The sequence below is a fragment of the Callionymus lyra genome, chromosome 12, assembly GCF_982586985.1.
Source record: "Callionymus lyra chromosome 12, fCalLyr1.hap1.1, whole genome shotgun sequence".
Lineage (NCBI taxonomy): Eukaryota > Metazoa > Chordata > Actinopteri > Syngnathiformes > Callionymidae > Callionymus > Callionymus lyra.
In genome coordinates, this window is record NC_141829.1 from 12326956 (window position 1) to 12341529 (window position 14574).

Genomic DNA, 14574 nt, shown 5'->3' on the forward strand with positions numbered 1-14574 from the left:
TTCATGTCGGAGATCAGACCCGGTGCTGGAAATATATCGGAGCTGCGTCATCGGGCCGCTCGGGTCGATGGCAACGTCGTTAGAGTTCCCATGGTGCACCTCTGTGAGCCCGGACGGTCGGCAGAGGGAACAATCCAAATGGCCTTCAGTCCATCAAGCGGGTCACATGATCACAGGTTCGAGTCGATCATCGATGCAGACGCGAGAATCTCACTTCGCACTCACTGTCCATGTGTGTTGACAGATCTTTACATGTGTGAGTCTTTTCACCTCTGACCCCTCGTCTGTTGCCAGGCAACGTGTGTCACTCATGAACTCTACACACGAACTTTCCTGTTTTGATTGTTTTATCACATGTTTTTTCACTGTCCACATTGTGTGTCAATATTTTGTGTATTTTCACAGGAGAGTGTGACTCATGTGCTCCACCACATCTTTGTGTTTCTAATGTGTGCAGTTTGTGTGTTTATAATTGTGCGCTTGTGTTTGTTTGTAGTGCTTCATCATTTCTCTTGTGTATTTTCGTGCATCTAAGTGTCTAGTTTTACACATTTCTTTTTATGTTTATTTCATGTATGCAGTTGTGTTCTGGTGCATATGTTTGAGTTGTGGTTTTGTATTTACTCTTTGTATTTTTTCTCACTTTATTGTGGATATCCTGGTCCATTTTTTTTTCTTGTTTGTGTAGTTTCAAGTTTTTCCTCTGCCTAATGTTTGAGTATATTTACCTATTTTTTAATGTGTATTTGGTAGATTTGTGTGTTTGTACATGGCTTTTCACACAAGGATTTACATTTGTTTTAATATAATTTTGTATTGATTTTGGTGTTTTTCAGATCTTTAAGTTAGATACACAGGTGTATATGTAATAAAGTCATGAAACTCATGAAGGCTTTTGTAACATTTTCCTTTTCCATGTATTTTTTACAGCGTGAACAAAATAAAACTGTTAAATGGACAAAGTTGTCCGTGAGCCAGTGGTTGGGAACATTGCTATAACCCTTCAAGAGAAACCAGAGTCACCGATCATCTTTAGTTGCCATGGCAACAACATCTAATAACACTTGGGTTGTTTTCCCTCACAGACTGAGTAACCAGGATGATTTCTGAGAGTCTTATGTAACACATTTCACAGAAGCACGAGAACAAACGTCCTCCATCCTGCTGCTGCTGACTCACTCCTGTGCTGCTCTCTGGTGGACGGATGGGGTCACTACAGGCAGGGTCCTTCACTGTTGACAAAGTTTGAGTTAAGACCTTTTTCTTAACTTAAGTTGTTTTTCCTTTTATTGTGTCTTTGACAGAACATAGTGATACAATTAGGGTCCATTCTCCCCTCAACACTGAGACATATTTTGGACCGGAAGAAACTATGAGGGGGCGAGTACAGGTACATCTAAAAAAAAATGAGAATATCATGGAAAAAGTTCAAATATTATATAGATTCATTACACATAGAGTGAAAGATTTCAAACACTTTCTAGAAATGTCAGGCTTCTGAAAAGTATGTTCGAATATTCCCATGCACTCAGTACTTGGTTGGTCCTTCTTTTGCATGAATTACTGCATCACTTCTGTTTAAAATATCCTTTTTTTTTCATTGCTATTATATAATACTATTATGTCATTTTCTGAGACACTGCATTTTGGGTTTTCATTTTCTATAAGCCACAATCATCAACATTTCAAGAAATAAATGTTTGAAATGTTTCACTCAATGTGTCATGAATCTTTATAATATATGTTTTTTTACATTCTGAAATGATAGATCGAAAATATTAATATTAATGTAACTTTTTCGTGACATTCTATTTTTTTTTTATGTACCTGCATTTTTTTTAATCCCTGTTTATTATGCTGGAGACGTGAAAGACATAAGGAAATTATTAAACATTAAAATTAATTATTAAAAAGATATATATTTAAATTAAATTAAATTAATTTTCGTTCAATTTTTTATTTTTTATTTTAACCGATGGTTTAATAATTTAGTTCACAATGATCCGTCAATAATGTCATTAAAATAGAATCCAATGTCAATTTGAATGACGTCAGTAATAAGCGTCACCAGCAGGTGCGCACAGTAGCACCTCCAGCTAATTAGCATTAGCATCTCGTGCCAGTTCACGGTTTGTTGACGTCAGAGACACTCGAACTGTAACATGGCGGGATATCGGGTAATATTAATTTATTACATCATTTACATTTGAGTCTGTTTGTTTGCTCGTTGTCATATGTCTGTATCTGTACCAGGTTTATTAAAATATTGCAGCTAAAACTGTATTTAAAATGTCAACCACGTGGCTTTATTTGTTTGCTAACATATTATCTTCAGTTGTTTCTTCCCAAAGTGCCTCAAACTTCTTACATGCTGGACGCTCGTGAGCCTCTTCAGAACTATTCTACCAGGACTTATTTAGGTAAGAGTTTTTACCTCTTGACTGTATTGTTAACAAGTATTTCAGTGTAAACTTAATTTCTGTTTATATTCTTCCTCAGATACAGCAGAGTGCAGAAAGTTCTTTCTCTACAGGTGTTTACATCACGTTGACATGTTTGAATAACTCATATTAATGTTCATTTTGTGACGTAATTCTTACACATTTCATTTACTCTGCTTGTTTCAGGTCAGTTTTTGACTTGGTGGCTTCATATCCGTTCCTGGAGAAAGACGACCAGAAGCTGCTGGCCTGGTATCTTCATCTGTCTCCGCAGGACCGAGAGATCATCCTCGGTGGGTGTGACGACTCTATTCTGATTTATTTAAGTTTTCTATACGATCTTGTGAAGAAGATGGAGACAGAAACTATTCTGACTTGTAGGATTTTTGCTTTGACCCTATTTTTTTCCAGGAAGTTTCACAGATGACGGAGAAGGAAAATAGAATTTGTAAATCAGGCCTCAATGTTTACGTTCATTTTTAAAAAAAATCCTTTAGAAAATAAGATGAATTATCTAATATTACGTTTTTCATGTCTTTTTCAGAAGAAGGAGGTTTTCAGCTGTTTCTGCAAAGACATCCTGCACTTGAACTGACTGGTCCTTATGTTATTGTCAAAAGTAAGTTCTGGTTTGTCAATACCAGTTGGGCAACTTTAAATTTAATACGTTTTCTTGACCAAAAAAGGGCATTTCGGCCTTATCGAAGATAGCTTTTCGTCTGTGTAAATTTTGATAACTGAACACTTGTGTTAAACGGTTCATTAAAGTAATTACAGCCAAGTTATATAATTTTTCGCGATGATCATAAACTCTTCATCACACAATGGCAATCCTGACGTCATTGAATGCATCATTAATCTGTTACAAAGCTGCAGAGAAAGTTTGCAGACAATGTGTTTCTTCCATCGACCTCATCAACGTATAAAGTTGTATCTATTCATCCACATATATGAATATTAATGCAATCGGCGTTTAATTATCATTTGTCGGATTTGGGTTTTAATGCCGCGACTTCGCTTACACTCCTGTGTTCTTCCAAATTGACAGACGGATAGACGGATAGACGGATAGATGGATAGACGGATAGATGGATAGACGGATTAACTTTATTGATCCTTCTGTAGGTCTCCTTCAGGAAAACATTTTTCCAGTACACAGCAACACAGATGACAGATTCATAAAACAAGAACAACGTTCAAAGAAATGAAAAGAAAGTGCAAGATGACACAATCTAAAACTTAAGATAAAGAACATGGATCAAAGAAAAATGATACAAAGATTAACATAGAATTGAATCATCTTTTCACTCCACTTCTGCTCCAAATTATACAATCTAACAAGGAATGAATGAGTCCCTGAGTCTATTAGTGTTGCCTCATGGGAGGAGCATCGGTCACTTGAAGTAAAGAGAGAGGCGTCTGCTTCAATCACAGAAATGCTTTAAGCAGATGTTACTGTTTTGTGACAAAGAAATCTGTTACAGCACTTGAATTACCATAGATACTGTTACGAGTTACTCAGTAACAACAAGTCAAGTGATCCTGTATCCTTGATTTTTGGCCTCGCATCATCTGCACTCAAACACCAAAAATACAAATATTTCTGCATCATAATTCTTACAATATCTAGCTTGGAAAACAGGGATAATCTTTAGAATAAACAAAACCACATTGGCTTAAACTGGACCCACTGTTGTAAGTTTGAGATCTTATTCATTGACCTCAATGGGGGATCGTCAGTGCAGCTGCACATATGTTGAACCCTAATGGATGCTTGAGTGTTGATTTCTTTATCTGGTTAAATGTAGATATTTCAATATAACATGATGAAGATATTACTTCCTTGTTACAGAAGGTATGAGTCTACCAGTCAATGGTAGTATGAGGTCCAAAGTGGCAGCTGCAACTGGTAACACTTTTCAAATTGCTCACAACCGACTAGTGGAAGTGAAACCAGTCCATGAGAAACAACAGGTAGGATTTATCTTAAAGATTAACTCTGTTTAAAAACGTCGCTGTAATCACAAATGCATTCTTAGATGACATTGATCCAGGAGGTGCCGCACAAAGTTCTGAGCACCGACGTCTGCGATCATCTGTACCACCTGGAAGACCCTTCCCTGGGTATAGACCTGGACGCTAAGTCTGGCTTGAGGTCTGAACCAAAACACAGTTTCATGTTATTTTATTTGACTTGAATTCCAGGATTATTCACGTGGTTGATGTAACGAAAAGAACACAACATGCTTGTGTTCTTTTAGGTCTGACTTGACACATTTGGAGCCCGATTACCACAGCTTTGACGACATGAAACTCGGCATTGAGAGGCTCATTGAGTTTGAGGAGCCAAAACAGACCAAACGGGTCTGTGATCACAGGAGTGAAGAAGAATTGAAGATGTTCACACGTGGAACCTCCACAGTTTCTAACTGTCATGTCATGACTGGTACCGAGCACCCCGACTTTATCTCGTCGTCCACCCAGACTGAGGCGCCCACAGCTGCTGATAAGAACGTGATTACAGAAGTCCACATGTCTGACCTGGACTGTGTACTTGAGGTAATCTCAGAAGCAGCAAAACTATTGATCTTTTTTTGATTCTGTGTTTATTTTCTGTTCATACTTAAAAAAAAGATAGTTTTAGTGTCAATTTTAACTAATTATCCAGTGTTTCCCACAGCAGTTTGTCACAATGAAAGCAGCACTCAAAAGCCATCGCAAGGAAGACAAAACAAACGGGTATATTTTTCTTCTAATTTATTCCTTCATGTTCATTTTTGAGACGCCGTGTTGATCTTGACAAATACAGGGATGAGCTGTACGAGCGTGCTCGACATGCAGAGCTGTGTGTTCTGGCTCTGCAGCACAGCATGTGTAGGCAGTACTGCTGGAGACTCTTCAACTTGTCGGGTGAAGGGGAGAGTTTGTTTTTAGCACCTGGGACCTCCAAACAATACTGGTCAGATTAGATGTTTTATAACAATGAGGCGTTTATAGACTTTTTGCTTGACCTGCTGCTTTATTTCCACATCTCAGGCCACAGGCCACGCCCACAAATGTGGTCTCTGTGCTAGAAAAACTGGAATCTGACTATCATAAGATGAGGGAGCAGATCTTGGCAGGAGTTCCTCTAAAAGATTTGAGATCTTTGTCCGTCGATGCCACGATGGTCACTGGAACGAGTTACTCTCCTTTGCCCACCTACCAAGTGAGTGAGATACTATTGGAACACTTTACACTTGCCTTGATCATACTCTGTCCTCATCTCTGTTGCTCTGTTCTGTATTAAAACATCTTCAATAAGACTTTTTTTTAATGCATTACCAATTCTCTCTCGCAAATTTGACTTGATGAACTCGTGTTCTGTTAGTTGGATCTGGATGGTTTAAAAAATGCATTTGATTGAAGCAACATTGGAAGAGCGGCACAATGATTAAAATCATCCTGGTGTTTTATTTCCACTTCATTTACCCAAGTACAGTATATACATGATATTCCAGATAATAGGGTTGGAAAAAGATAAAAACATAACATGTTTTTATCTTGTTCTGCGCTGCCAAAGGACCCTTAAATTGTTTGAAACTGTAGAAAATCTATGACATACTCAGGTTCATATATTGGCTTTTAGTTTAAAAAAAAAGTAAAAACTGTGTTTCTTTCTTTCATGTTCAGATATTTAGAAAATGCAGAATAATGTCCACAGAATGAGATCACGAAATTGGGAAAAGGAGTCATTTGGATTTTTTTTCTTCTGTTCCTGTCTAGATGATTGGAGATCCACTGTTCAGCTCACAGCTAATGTGAGTTGCCAATGAAACGTTGATTATAGAGCTGCGGTTTAATATGTGTGGTTTTGATCAGATCTCAGCAGAGTAATGAAAAAGAAGCTTTCAAAGAAAACCAAATCCACAGAAGCTCCCCGGTAAGTTCGATGACTCCCGAGTCGCACGAGACAAATAAATACTTTATTGCTCTCGCAGAATGAAGAGGCAGAAATGAAACTTTCTCCAGAAAATGAAACCATTTCTAATCCGTCTCTTCCACGAGAAACGAGTCAAAACGGTACCTACGAAGTGGACAACCATCTCAACTTGATGATGTGTATGAGAATGTTAATTTTCTGCAGACGTGGAGACCAACATGATGGAGAAGTGGTTCGATGCTATGGAAGGCTTTTCTTCCTTGAGCGGAGATGAGCAAAGCAACGACAAGAATATGGGTAATAAAAAGTTAAAACTAGCAATGTTTTCCTTTCATTTATCTCGTATTTGAATCGTAGACTCTGATACCGAAGAGCTCGGAGAGAGTTCAAGTGAACTCGGTGTCTCTAATCTTCCCCTCCACGTGACTGAGGTGAGAAAGAAAGTTGGATTATTGGTAGATTCAAGTCATTTTTAGTTCGAACCTGAACAGTTATGGCTACAGCCAGCAGAGGGCGCTGTTTACTCGTTTAATCCTTGCCAGAGTGACGTAACGTTTGAGGAACATGGTGCCCGGAATGTGAAGATTTCTACTTACGAAAATTCCAGGTGAAACTTTCTGATGACTCAAAAAATCAAAACATTTTAGTGTTTGTGTAGAAGTTTGAAGATTGTTGCTCCCAGAGTCAACACAGTGGTGGTCCACAGTGACCGCACCTCTGACTCTTCCCAAGACGCCTTTGAGCAGCAGACAGAAACCGTCTGCGATGACGTGAAGGTAAGTTTGACGTTGTCACGTTCTACGATGGGGTGATGTTCACGTGTCCGTGTCCAGCCTCATGGCTCGATGATGATGATAGTGAAGACGACGACTTCCGAGAATCTCCTCGTCCCGACATGTATGGGCACCAAGGAGAGCCTGGACGTCCTCATGAGCGAGCTGAAGCAGCAGCACCCCAGTGTGTCGAGGCAGAGGTTCACTGATGCTCTGAGGGAGCTGCACATCAAACACAGTGTGATCGGTCTTCCCATCCAAACCGTCGGCCAGATGATCTCCGATCATCTCAGCAGGCCAGCGAATATGACGCCCTCATAATACTCGTTTGTTTCATCACTTCATCATGCGTTTTGTTGTTACTCTTTGTGTAGACGCATAGAAGCTGTTTTTCCCTTCTAGTGAAAATTGATATTGTTTAAAGCAGGATCTGTTGCTTGTTTTCATCATATTTTGAAGAAACGTTGTTTTTATTACATGTATATAATGAGAAACAACCTGTTATGTTACTATTATGTATATCTTTTACATAAAAGAAAGATGTTTCTTTGGGTCATGATATTATTGTTCACTTTCTATACTTGTCATTTATCCCTACTATTGGTCGAGAAGAAAGTCTTCACTGGCGTCCATAAATACATTCATTGTACTCTGTGTGGTTTGTTTTGACCCAGAGAATCTGGGGTGTACATGGGGGGGAAAAATGGTGACGAGAGGGTTAAGAACCTATTTTAAGTGCTTGTAAGTAAGTCATTTTTATTTGTATAGCGCTTTTCTAGACCAGGGTCACAAAGCGCTTAAACAATCAAAACAATATTCAATAAAGTATACAAGAGTCTACTAACATCTTGAGACATTTTTATTTGCACTGTTAGCAACTATCTAAGCTAGCAAGTATTAAAAAGTCAGATTAAAATGCGCATTTCTTCAAAAATCACGTTAGAAAAACAGCTTTTATTATTGGACACTTGATAACGTAAACAAAAATCCCATTAGAAAATACAGCTTTTTATTAGTAAACACTCGATCAACATCACCATAGTCCTGACTATTCCCGCCGCTAGAGGTCGCTGTCCGGCGGGCGCGCAGCGAAGGGGTTAAGGCCGGCGCGGGTGGACAGAGGCGGGGACTCCAGCTGAGCAGAGCCGGACGAACCGAGCTCTCGTGTGGGAAGAAAAAAGTTAAAACTGTTGACATCGTTGCTTCTCTCGCGTACGAACCTGTGGATACGGTTCTCCTTGTGGACCAGCAACCCCGGACTACGAGCGAGGGATCTAGGGGGTTCTTGTGATGGGGGACGTGAGCGACCCTCGGAGACTCGGCGAGGATCGTGGATCCACAGAAGGCTGCTGGTCTTTCTCTCGCTGCAGCGCCGCGTAAAAAAAACCCAAACACAACAAAAAAAAACGATGAAAATCTCTCCGTGACTTTCCACGGAACCGTCACGATGCGTGGACTTGGATCGTAGACGCTTGTTTGTTTTTTTTTTCGTCGTTCGAGCCCGTGGGTCAGATGGTGCCGTAAGAGGATCAGAAGGAGCCACGAAGACGGAATCTCGTTGATCCAAAACCACGACCCAGTTGACAGCATGTGCGGTCCGGGGACGTGGCTGTGGCGAGCCGCGGTGTGCTGCGCGGTTCTGGACGTGTTCGTGCAGACGGCTGCAGGTGAGACCAGAACACGTTTAGTACCATCATCTCTGGCTGGATGGAGGTTCGACTGTCAGCAGCAGCATCTTCTGGTTCTGGTTCACCTGGTCCAGTCGTGGCTTGTTTCCAGGCAGAAGTAGAAGCTTTTCAGTGGAGATTATTTTAACCCAAAATATGACATCCATGCTTGAAAGTCACGTGTCTATAGTCGCCCTAAGGATTTTGGATTTAAAATTACAGGGAGAATAATTCCCCTTAAACCATTTTTTTCTTTTAAATTATTTCTGCACGTTGGTTTATAATGGTTGAATGTTTGTAATTTTAATTATTATTTAAATCTATATTCAAATGATTCCTTGGACTAGAAGCAATATAGTATTAACGAGGTTTAAACTTCATTTTATTTGGGGTTTTTACAATAAAATACTGTGTCAAAGGTGCATTATATTATTGCGACACTGTACTGTATGAACGACTATATATTGAGTTTATTTTAAATGATTTAATCGCGGGAAAACTCATTGTACGATCACACAATGACATTACATGCTTAACTGAGTTCAAATGGAAGGATGTAGATTTATCTTTTAACTAAAATAAATCAAGCAAACACAAGTGAACATTTGTTTAAACAAAAAGATACATTGCTGGTCGATATGATATTGTAAAAAAAAATCAATATTTTCTTAAACCCTAGTTGGTTATATTATGTTTCATTCGTCTAATCATATTTATTGTATAATTCTAAAGTTAAATTAAAGAACTGTTCATTCAAAAGTTTTACTTTTCTATATTATTTCATTCTTGTAATGTTAATAATCTGAGGAAAAATGCGAGTGAAATGTATTTTAAAAATAGTAAAATCTGTCTGTTAGGAAAAAAAGGAAATAAATTGTGCAACACTTTTGTGTGTTGACGTTGATGTGCACAATCTTCACCTCGACACCGGGTCAGTCTGGTACTTGATGATTCTTCCCCGACTCTCCAGGTCTTAACGTTTGCATGAGCGGGAGCGCGACCTCCTGCGAGGAGTGCCTCCTCATCCACCCCAGCTGTGCCTGGTGTGCACAAGAGGTAGGACGTATCTCCGGACCCTCACTGACCCTCCTCGTCTCACAAGTCCGTTGTTTTTTGTTTTGTTTTGTTTCGCAGGATTTCGGGAAAAGACGGACTCTGACGTCGCGGTGCGACTTCAGTCAGAACCTTCACAAGAGAGGCTGCGAGGAACGCTTCATCGAAAACCCGACCAGCTCGCTCTCGGTCCTGACCAACTACCCCCTGAGCTCCAAAGGATCCGGGTCGACCCAAGGGAACGTGGTTCAGATCATGCCCCAGAGGATCTCCCTCAGCCTGAGACCAGGTAACTTATCACCCATCAGTTGTCGTTTTTTTTTTCTAACGGGTTTCCTCGCGGTCCCGTCCAGGAGACCAGACGTGGTTCGGGCTGCAGGTGCGGCAGGTGGAGGACTACCCCGTGGATGTCTACTACTTGATGGACCTCTCTCTTTCCATGAAAGACGATTTGGATACCATCCGTAATCTTGGCACGAAGCTGGCTCAGGAGATGGGGAAGCTGACCAGCAACTTTAGACTGGGCTTCGGAACCTTCGTGGACAAAAACATGTCCCCGTTCTCCTACACGGCCCCCAAGTACCAGGAGAACCCATGCAATGGGTGAGTAGCTCCAGGGACTACTGTGCTACAACACATTTCTTCTATTCATGGACACAAGAGTACAGAAGTAAAAATATATATATATATAATTACTGTGATATTTGCCAATACTAAAGCGGGGTATTGGCAAGAACAAGGCAACAAAACATTGTGTTACTGTAGGATAAGTAAGTAAGTAATTTATATTTATAGAGCGCTTTTCTAGACCAGGGTCACAAAGTGCTTAAACGAGAACAACAGAGGAGTCCCAGAAATTCAGGGTAAAGCCTGAACAAATAAGAAAGTTTTAAGATGTTTCTTGAAGGAGTCAGTAGATCCATCAAGCGCAAAAAGAGAGGAAGATCATTCCAAAGCTTAAGAGTAAAAGCCTGGAAGTAGATTCTGATCCACAGACCTCAGAGCCCGAGCTGGGGTGTAAAGCTGGCTCAGATCATTGATGTAAGGAGGAGCCTGACCATGAATAGATCTGAAAGTAAGAACCAGAATTTTAAAATTGATCCTGAAAGAAACTGGAAGCCAGTGAAGAATTTTAAGGATCGGAGAAATGTGAGTTCTTCTACTAGAGCGGGTCAGCGAGTTCTGTATCAACTGCAGGCAGTAAATGACGTTTAAAAAATAACTTTATTGTAGGAACTTTTTCGCGTCGACTCACAATGTAGATGATGACGGCGACCAAGGATGTATATTTGTATTTCACAAGAGAAGAAAGGAAAGGTTCAGCGGGATTTGTTGGATAAACAAATGAAAAGACTAGATGTAGCTGGGATTATGTATATGTTAATTGTTCATTTTAAAAAATGGGGAGTCGATTATTGATACAGAGTCGTGAACAAAAAGATCACAATATTTAGGTTTATTAATGTTATAGCCTCAGTCGGGGAAAATGCATGGAGACAATATGTTAAAAAGTTTTAATTTTATAGATTATTTCATTCATGTAATGTTAATAATCTGAGGAAAAATGCAAGTATAATGAATATTTTTTTTATAATAGTAATAATAACTGTAACTGTTAGGGGAAAAAGGATATAAATGTATTACAATCAATCAATTTATGGCTAAAAAAACACATTTCAAACAGCCTTTAGTTAGAAGAAGCTCATCTAGTGTTTTTCAAAATGATTTGTTTGCTCAGCAACACGTGAACATCATCGTCATCTGATTCTTTCCTCCGTCATTTAGAGATTGTTTGTATTCATGCGTCAACCTCGGTCTGTTTGACGGGGAGCGAGGGGGGGAAACTGAAAGAGAGCAGAATGGATGGAGGGTTAAAAGCTGTGCTCTGTTTGCCCTGGAGGTGCAGCTACTCGCTGACCGCCCTCGCGCATCACTTCCCATCTAGGTTAGCTGGCGAGTCTGCGTGCGAGTCAATGGCAGCAGAGAAACGTTGACAGGATAGATGACATGGTGTTGACCCTGATGTCAGTTCACCGCTGTTCCTGTGTGCATTTGGATGCCCTAGATATCAGGACGACGTTAATGTCAACAGTGTTTATAAGCAGAAGCATTTGAGAGTGAATATTACAACGATAGTTTATTCATTTTTTATAGTAAGTAAGTAAGTAATTTTTATTTATAAAGTGCTTTTCTAGACCAGGGTGACAAAGCGCTTAAACAATCAAAACAATATTCAATAAAGTATATACTTTAAAGGGCAAGATAAAACTGATAACACAACAGGAGTTCCAGAAAATCAAGATTAATCTTATTTCTCTTTACACTTCCTGGTGTCAGTTGTCGTGTCCAAAATATTCAACAAAAAATACATTTCAACCAGTGAAATATTTTGCATTTGTATACATTATTTCCTTTTTTTAAATTTGATTTTGGAAGTATTATTTTTTACATTTTCTTTACATTAAGTAGTTATTCATTTTAAAATGGCTGTACTCTTGTTTTTACTTAGCATTTTTTAATTATAAATATTTTCCAACATGATTTCTATAAATGTTTTAATGTACAATTAAATCCTTAAAGTGCATTTTTTCGGGCTCTATAAAGGCTCTTTTGCAATTTTGTCGAAAACCTTTTTACGCTTAATATTGAGTTTATTGTTTATAGAGAATCATTGTCCTTCGCTTGTAGATGCAACTTTATAAATGATTTGGCAGTTATTGAGCTCTCTGGACGTAAACAAACTTGTTTCACGTTGTGTTTATATAGTTAATGCTGTTAGAAGTTTGAATTCCTTCATGATTATTGAGATTAAATTGGATTTACTATGATTAAATTCTTGTATATCCTCACAATCTCATGGGTCAAGGAGGATTCAAAGATGGCCGCCGTGTCTTAAGACAATCGCCAGAACTTTTTCTTTCTCTTATAACTTTAACGTTTTTTTTTTTTAATGGCAGCTACAAACTGTTCCCAAACTGCATCCCCACCTTCGGTTTCCGCCACGTCCTGCCGCTGACGGACAAGGTGAACAGCTTCAACCAGGAGGTGCAGAAGCAGATCGTCTCCCGCAACCGCGACGCTCCGGAGGGCGGCTTCGACGCCATCCTGCAGGCGGCTGTGTGTCAGGTACGTCAACTTTTGTTTGTTTGTCACAGCTTCACAGTTGTGGCGGGACGAGGACGGCGAGCTCGCCCGGGATCCCCCGTGACACACAGTGGCCCATTTCCTTTGTTAATTAGAAGCACCAGAGTCTGCGGACGACAGGAAGTGCAGTCTGGTGCAGCTGGTTAAACATGAGGACGAGGGAGTCAAAGTCAAACCGCTGGTCCCTGAAGCCAACTGACTTCTTCTTCTGCAGGAAGAGAACTCTTAAGGTCCAGCCTGTCATTTACAAACGCGTCGAGATAGATTAATGCTACTTGTTGTAACCGTTTGAGGAGGTTTTACCTCATACTTCTTGTTTAATGTCACTGTAGATCCACTACAACACAGTTTATATCAGGACTTCAATCCACTACAATCTACACAAGGGACTGAAATGAGTTAAATTAGAAAATTCTGAGAAAATGACTGAAAATGACTTTTGGCCCACACTCTGTTGTGGGCAAAAAATAAAAATAAAAATGAACAAACTGTCTTTTATAGGAAATATGATTTTTCTATTGTTGAATCTCAGTCCATCCTATTTTATCTCTTACCAAGTCCTCCAAACGTATTACTTTACTTTGATGTCAGTTTTCCTTTTCTTTTTTTTTTGGAAGTCATCAATAAACTTAAAAAAAAATTCAGTTCCCTAATTTCCCAAAGTGAGTTTCACAATGGATCGATAAAGTAATTCTATGTTAGTCTTTGAATCCTTTTCTTTGTGTTTTTTCCTGTGATCTATGTTTTTTATATTTGAACTTTGTCATCATTTGAACTTTGTTCTTTTATTTGCACTTTGTTCTTTTATATGTACTTGTTGTTATTAAACTATCGTCTGCTGTAAACTGGAAACCAAATTTCCTTAGATCTTCAGAGGGATTAAGTAAGTAAGTAATATTTATTTATATAGCGCTTTTCCAGACCAGGGTCACAAAGCGCTTTAACAATCAAAACAATATTCAATAAAGTATATACTTTAAAGATCAAGATAATACTGAGAACAACACAGGAGTTCCAGAAAATCAAGGAAAAGCCTGAACAAATAGAAACGAGACTCCATCAAGCGCAAAGAGAGATGAAGATCGTTCCAAAGCTTAGGAGCAACAGCCTGAAAAGATTTCTCTCCTCTGGTCCTGAACCGTGTGCGACAAAGTCTATCTAATCTAATCTAGCTCTATTCAAAACACTACAATATTAGAAATTCACAAATTAATCTTTTTTCATTTTCCACTTAAATTGAGATCAATGGGTCATTTCATCATCCACACTTTGAAAAAAAAAAGAAACCTTTAAATGTGTAGATTGTAAGAATGTGTTGATCTCCTCGACAGAAAGAGATCGGCTGGAGGAAGGAGGCGTATCACCTGCTGGTGTTCGCCACGGACGACGTGCCTCACCTGGCTCTGGACGGCAGGCTGGGAGGCGTCGTCCATCCTCACGACGGGAAGTGTCACCTGGACGACAAGAACGAGTACAGCGCCTCCACCACGATGGTAGGAACCGCTCGCCCCGTGGAGACCCCGGGTCCTCAAACGTGTAGTTGATGTCGATACAGTGGTTCCTTGTTTAACGCT

The 14574-nt window shown here is 39.5% G+C and overlaps 2 protein-coding genes across 5 annotated transcripts in view; both read left to right on the forward strand.

Annotated features, from left to right (window-relative positions):
* Positions 1-2108: 2108 nt before the first annotated feature.
* rbm44 (RNA binding motif protein 44) lies at positions 2109-7758 on the forward strand. 4 transcript variants are annotated; one of them, XM_087804048.1, is made up of 19 exons: positions 2109-2177; positions 2336-2420; positions 2500-2533; positions 2628-2734; positions 2986-3060; positions 4294-4415; positions 4481-4596; positions 4703-5000; positions 5122-5180; positions 5251-5400; positions 5478-5649; positions 6207-6241; positions 6303-6363; positions 6422-6503; positions 6568-6660; positions 6721-6794; positions 6867-6970; positions 7046-7139; positions 7197-7758. In XM_087804048.1, exons 1-19 carry the CDS (start codon positions 2163-2165, stop codon positions 7455-7457), a joined length of 2037 nt encoding a protein of 678 aa, XP_087660174.1. In that variant the 5' UTR covers positions 2109-2162; the 3' UTR covers positions 7458-7758. The 4 variants fall into 4 exon arrangements, with proteins under 4 accessions (XP_087660174.1, XP_087660177.1, XP_087660175.1 ...); XM_087804051.1 differs by having other exon boundaries at positions 6906-6970; XM_087804049.1 differs by having other exon boundaries at positions 5125-5180.
* Positions 7759-8278: 520 nt separating this feature from the next.
* The window catches only part of itgb5 (integrin, beta 5), a 39809-nt gene continuing 33513 nt past the window's right edge, over positions 8279-14574 (forward strand). Inside the window, exons 1-6 of the mRNA XM_087803540.1 lie at positions 8279-8803; positions 9774-9859; positions 9938-10145; positions 10210-10459; positions 12814-12982; positions 14332-14493. Of these exons, the coding sequence (XP_087659666.1) occupies positions 8725-8803; positions 9774-9859; positions 9938-10145; positions 10210-10459; positions 12814-12982; positions 14332-14493 (954 nt within the window). The 5' untranslated portion in view covers positions 8279-8724. The remainder of the gene's footprint in view (positions 8804-9773; positions 9860-9937; positions 10146-10209; positions 10460-12813; positions 12983-14331; positions 14494-14574) is intronic.

What these genes read in the sequence shown, in the direction of transcription:
- rbm44 (XM_087804048.1), top strand. An exon ending in TCCTTATGTTATTGTCAAAA is followed by an intron (nt 3,061 to 4,293) that starts GTAAGTTCTGGT and finishes TCCTTGTTACAG; the next exon opens with AAGGTATGAGTCTACCAGTC. An exon ending in CCGTCTGCGATGACGTGAAG is followed by an intron (nt 7,140 to 7,196) that starts GTAAGTTTGACG and finishes GTCCGTGTCCAG; the next exon opens with CCTCATGGCTCGATGATGAT.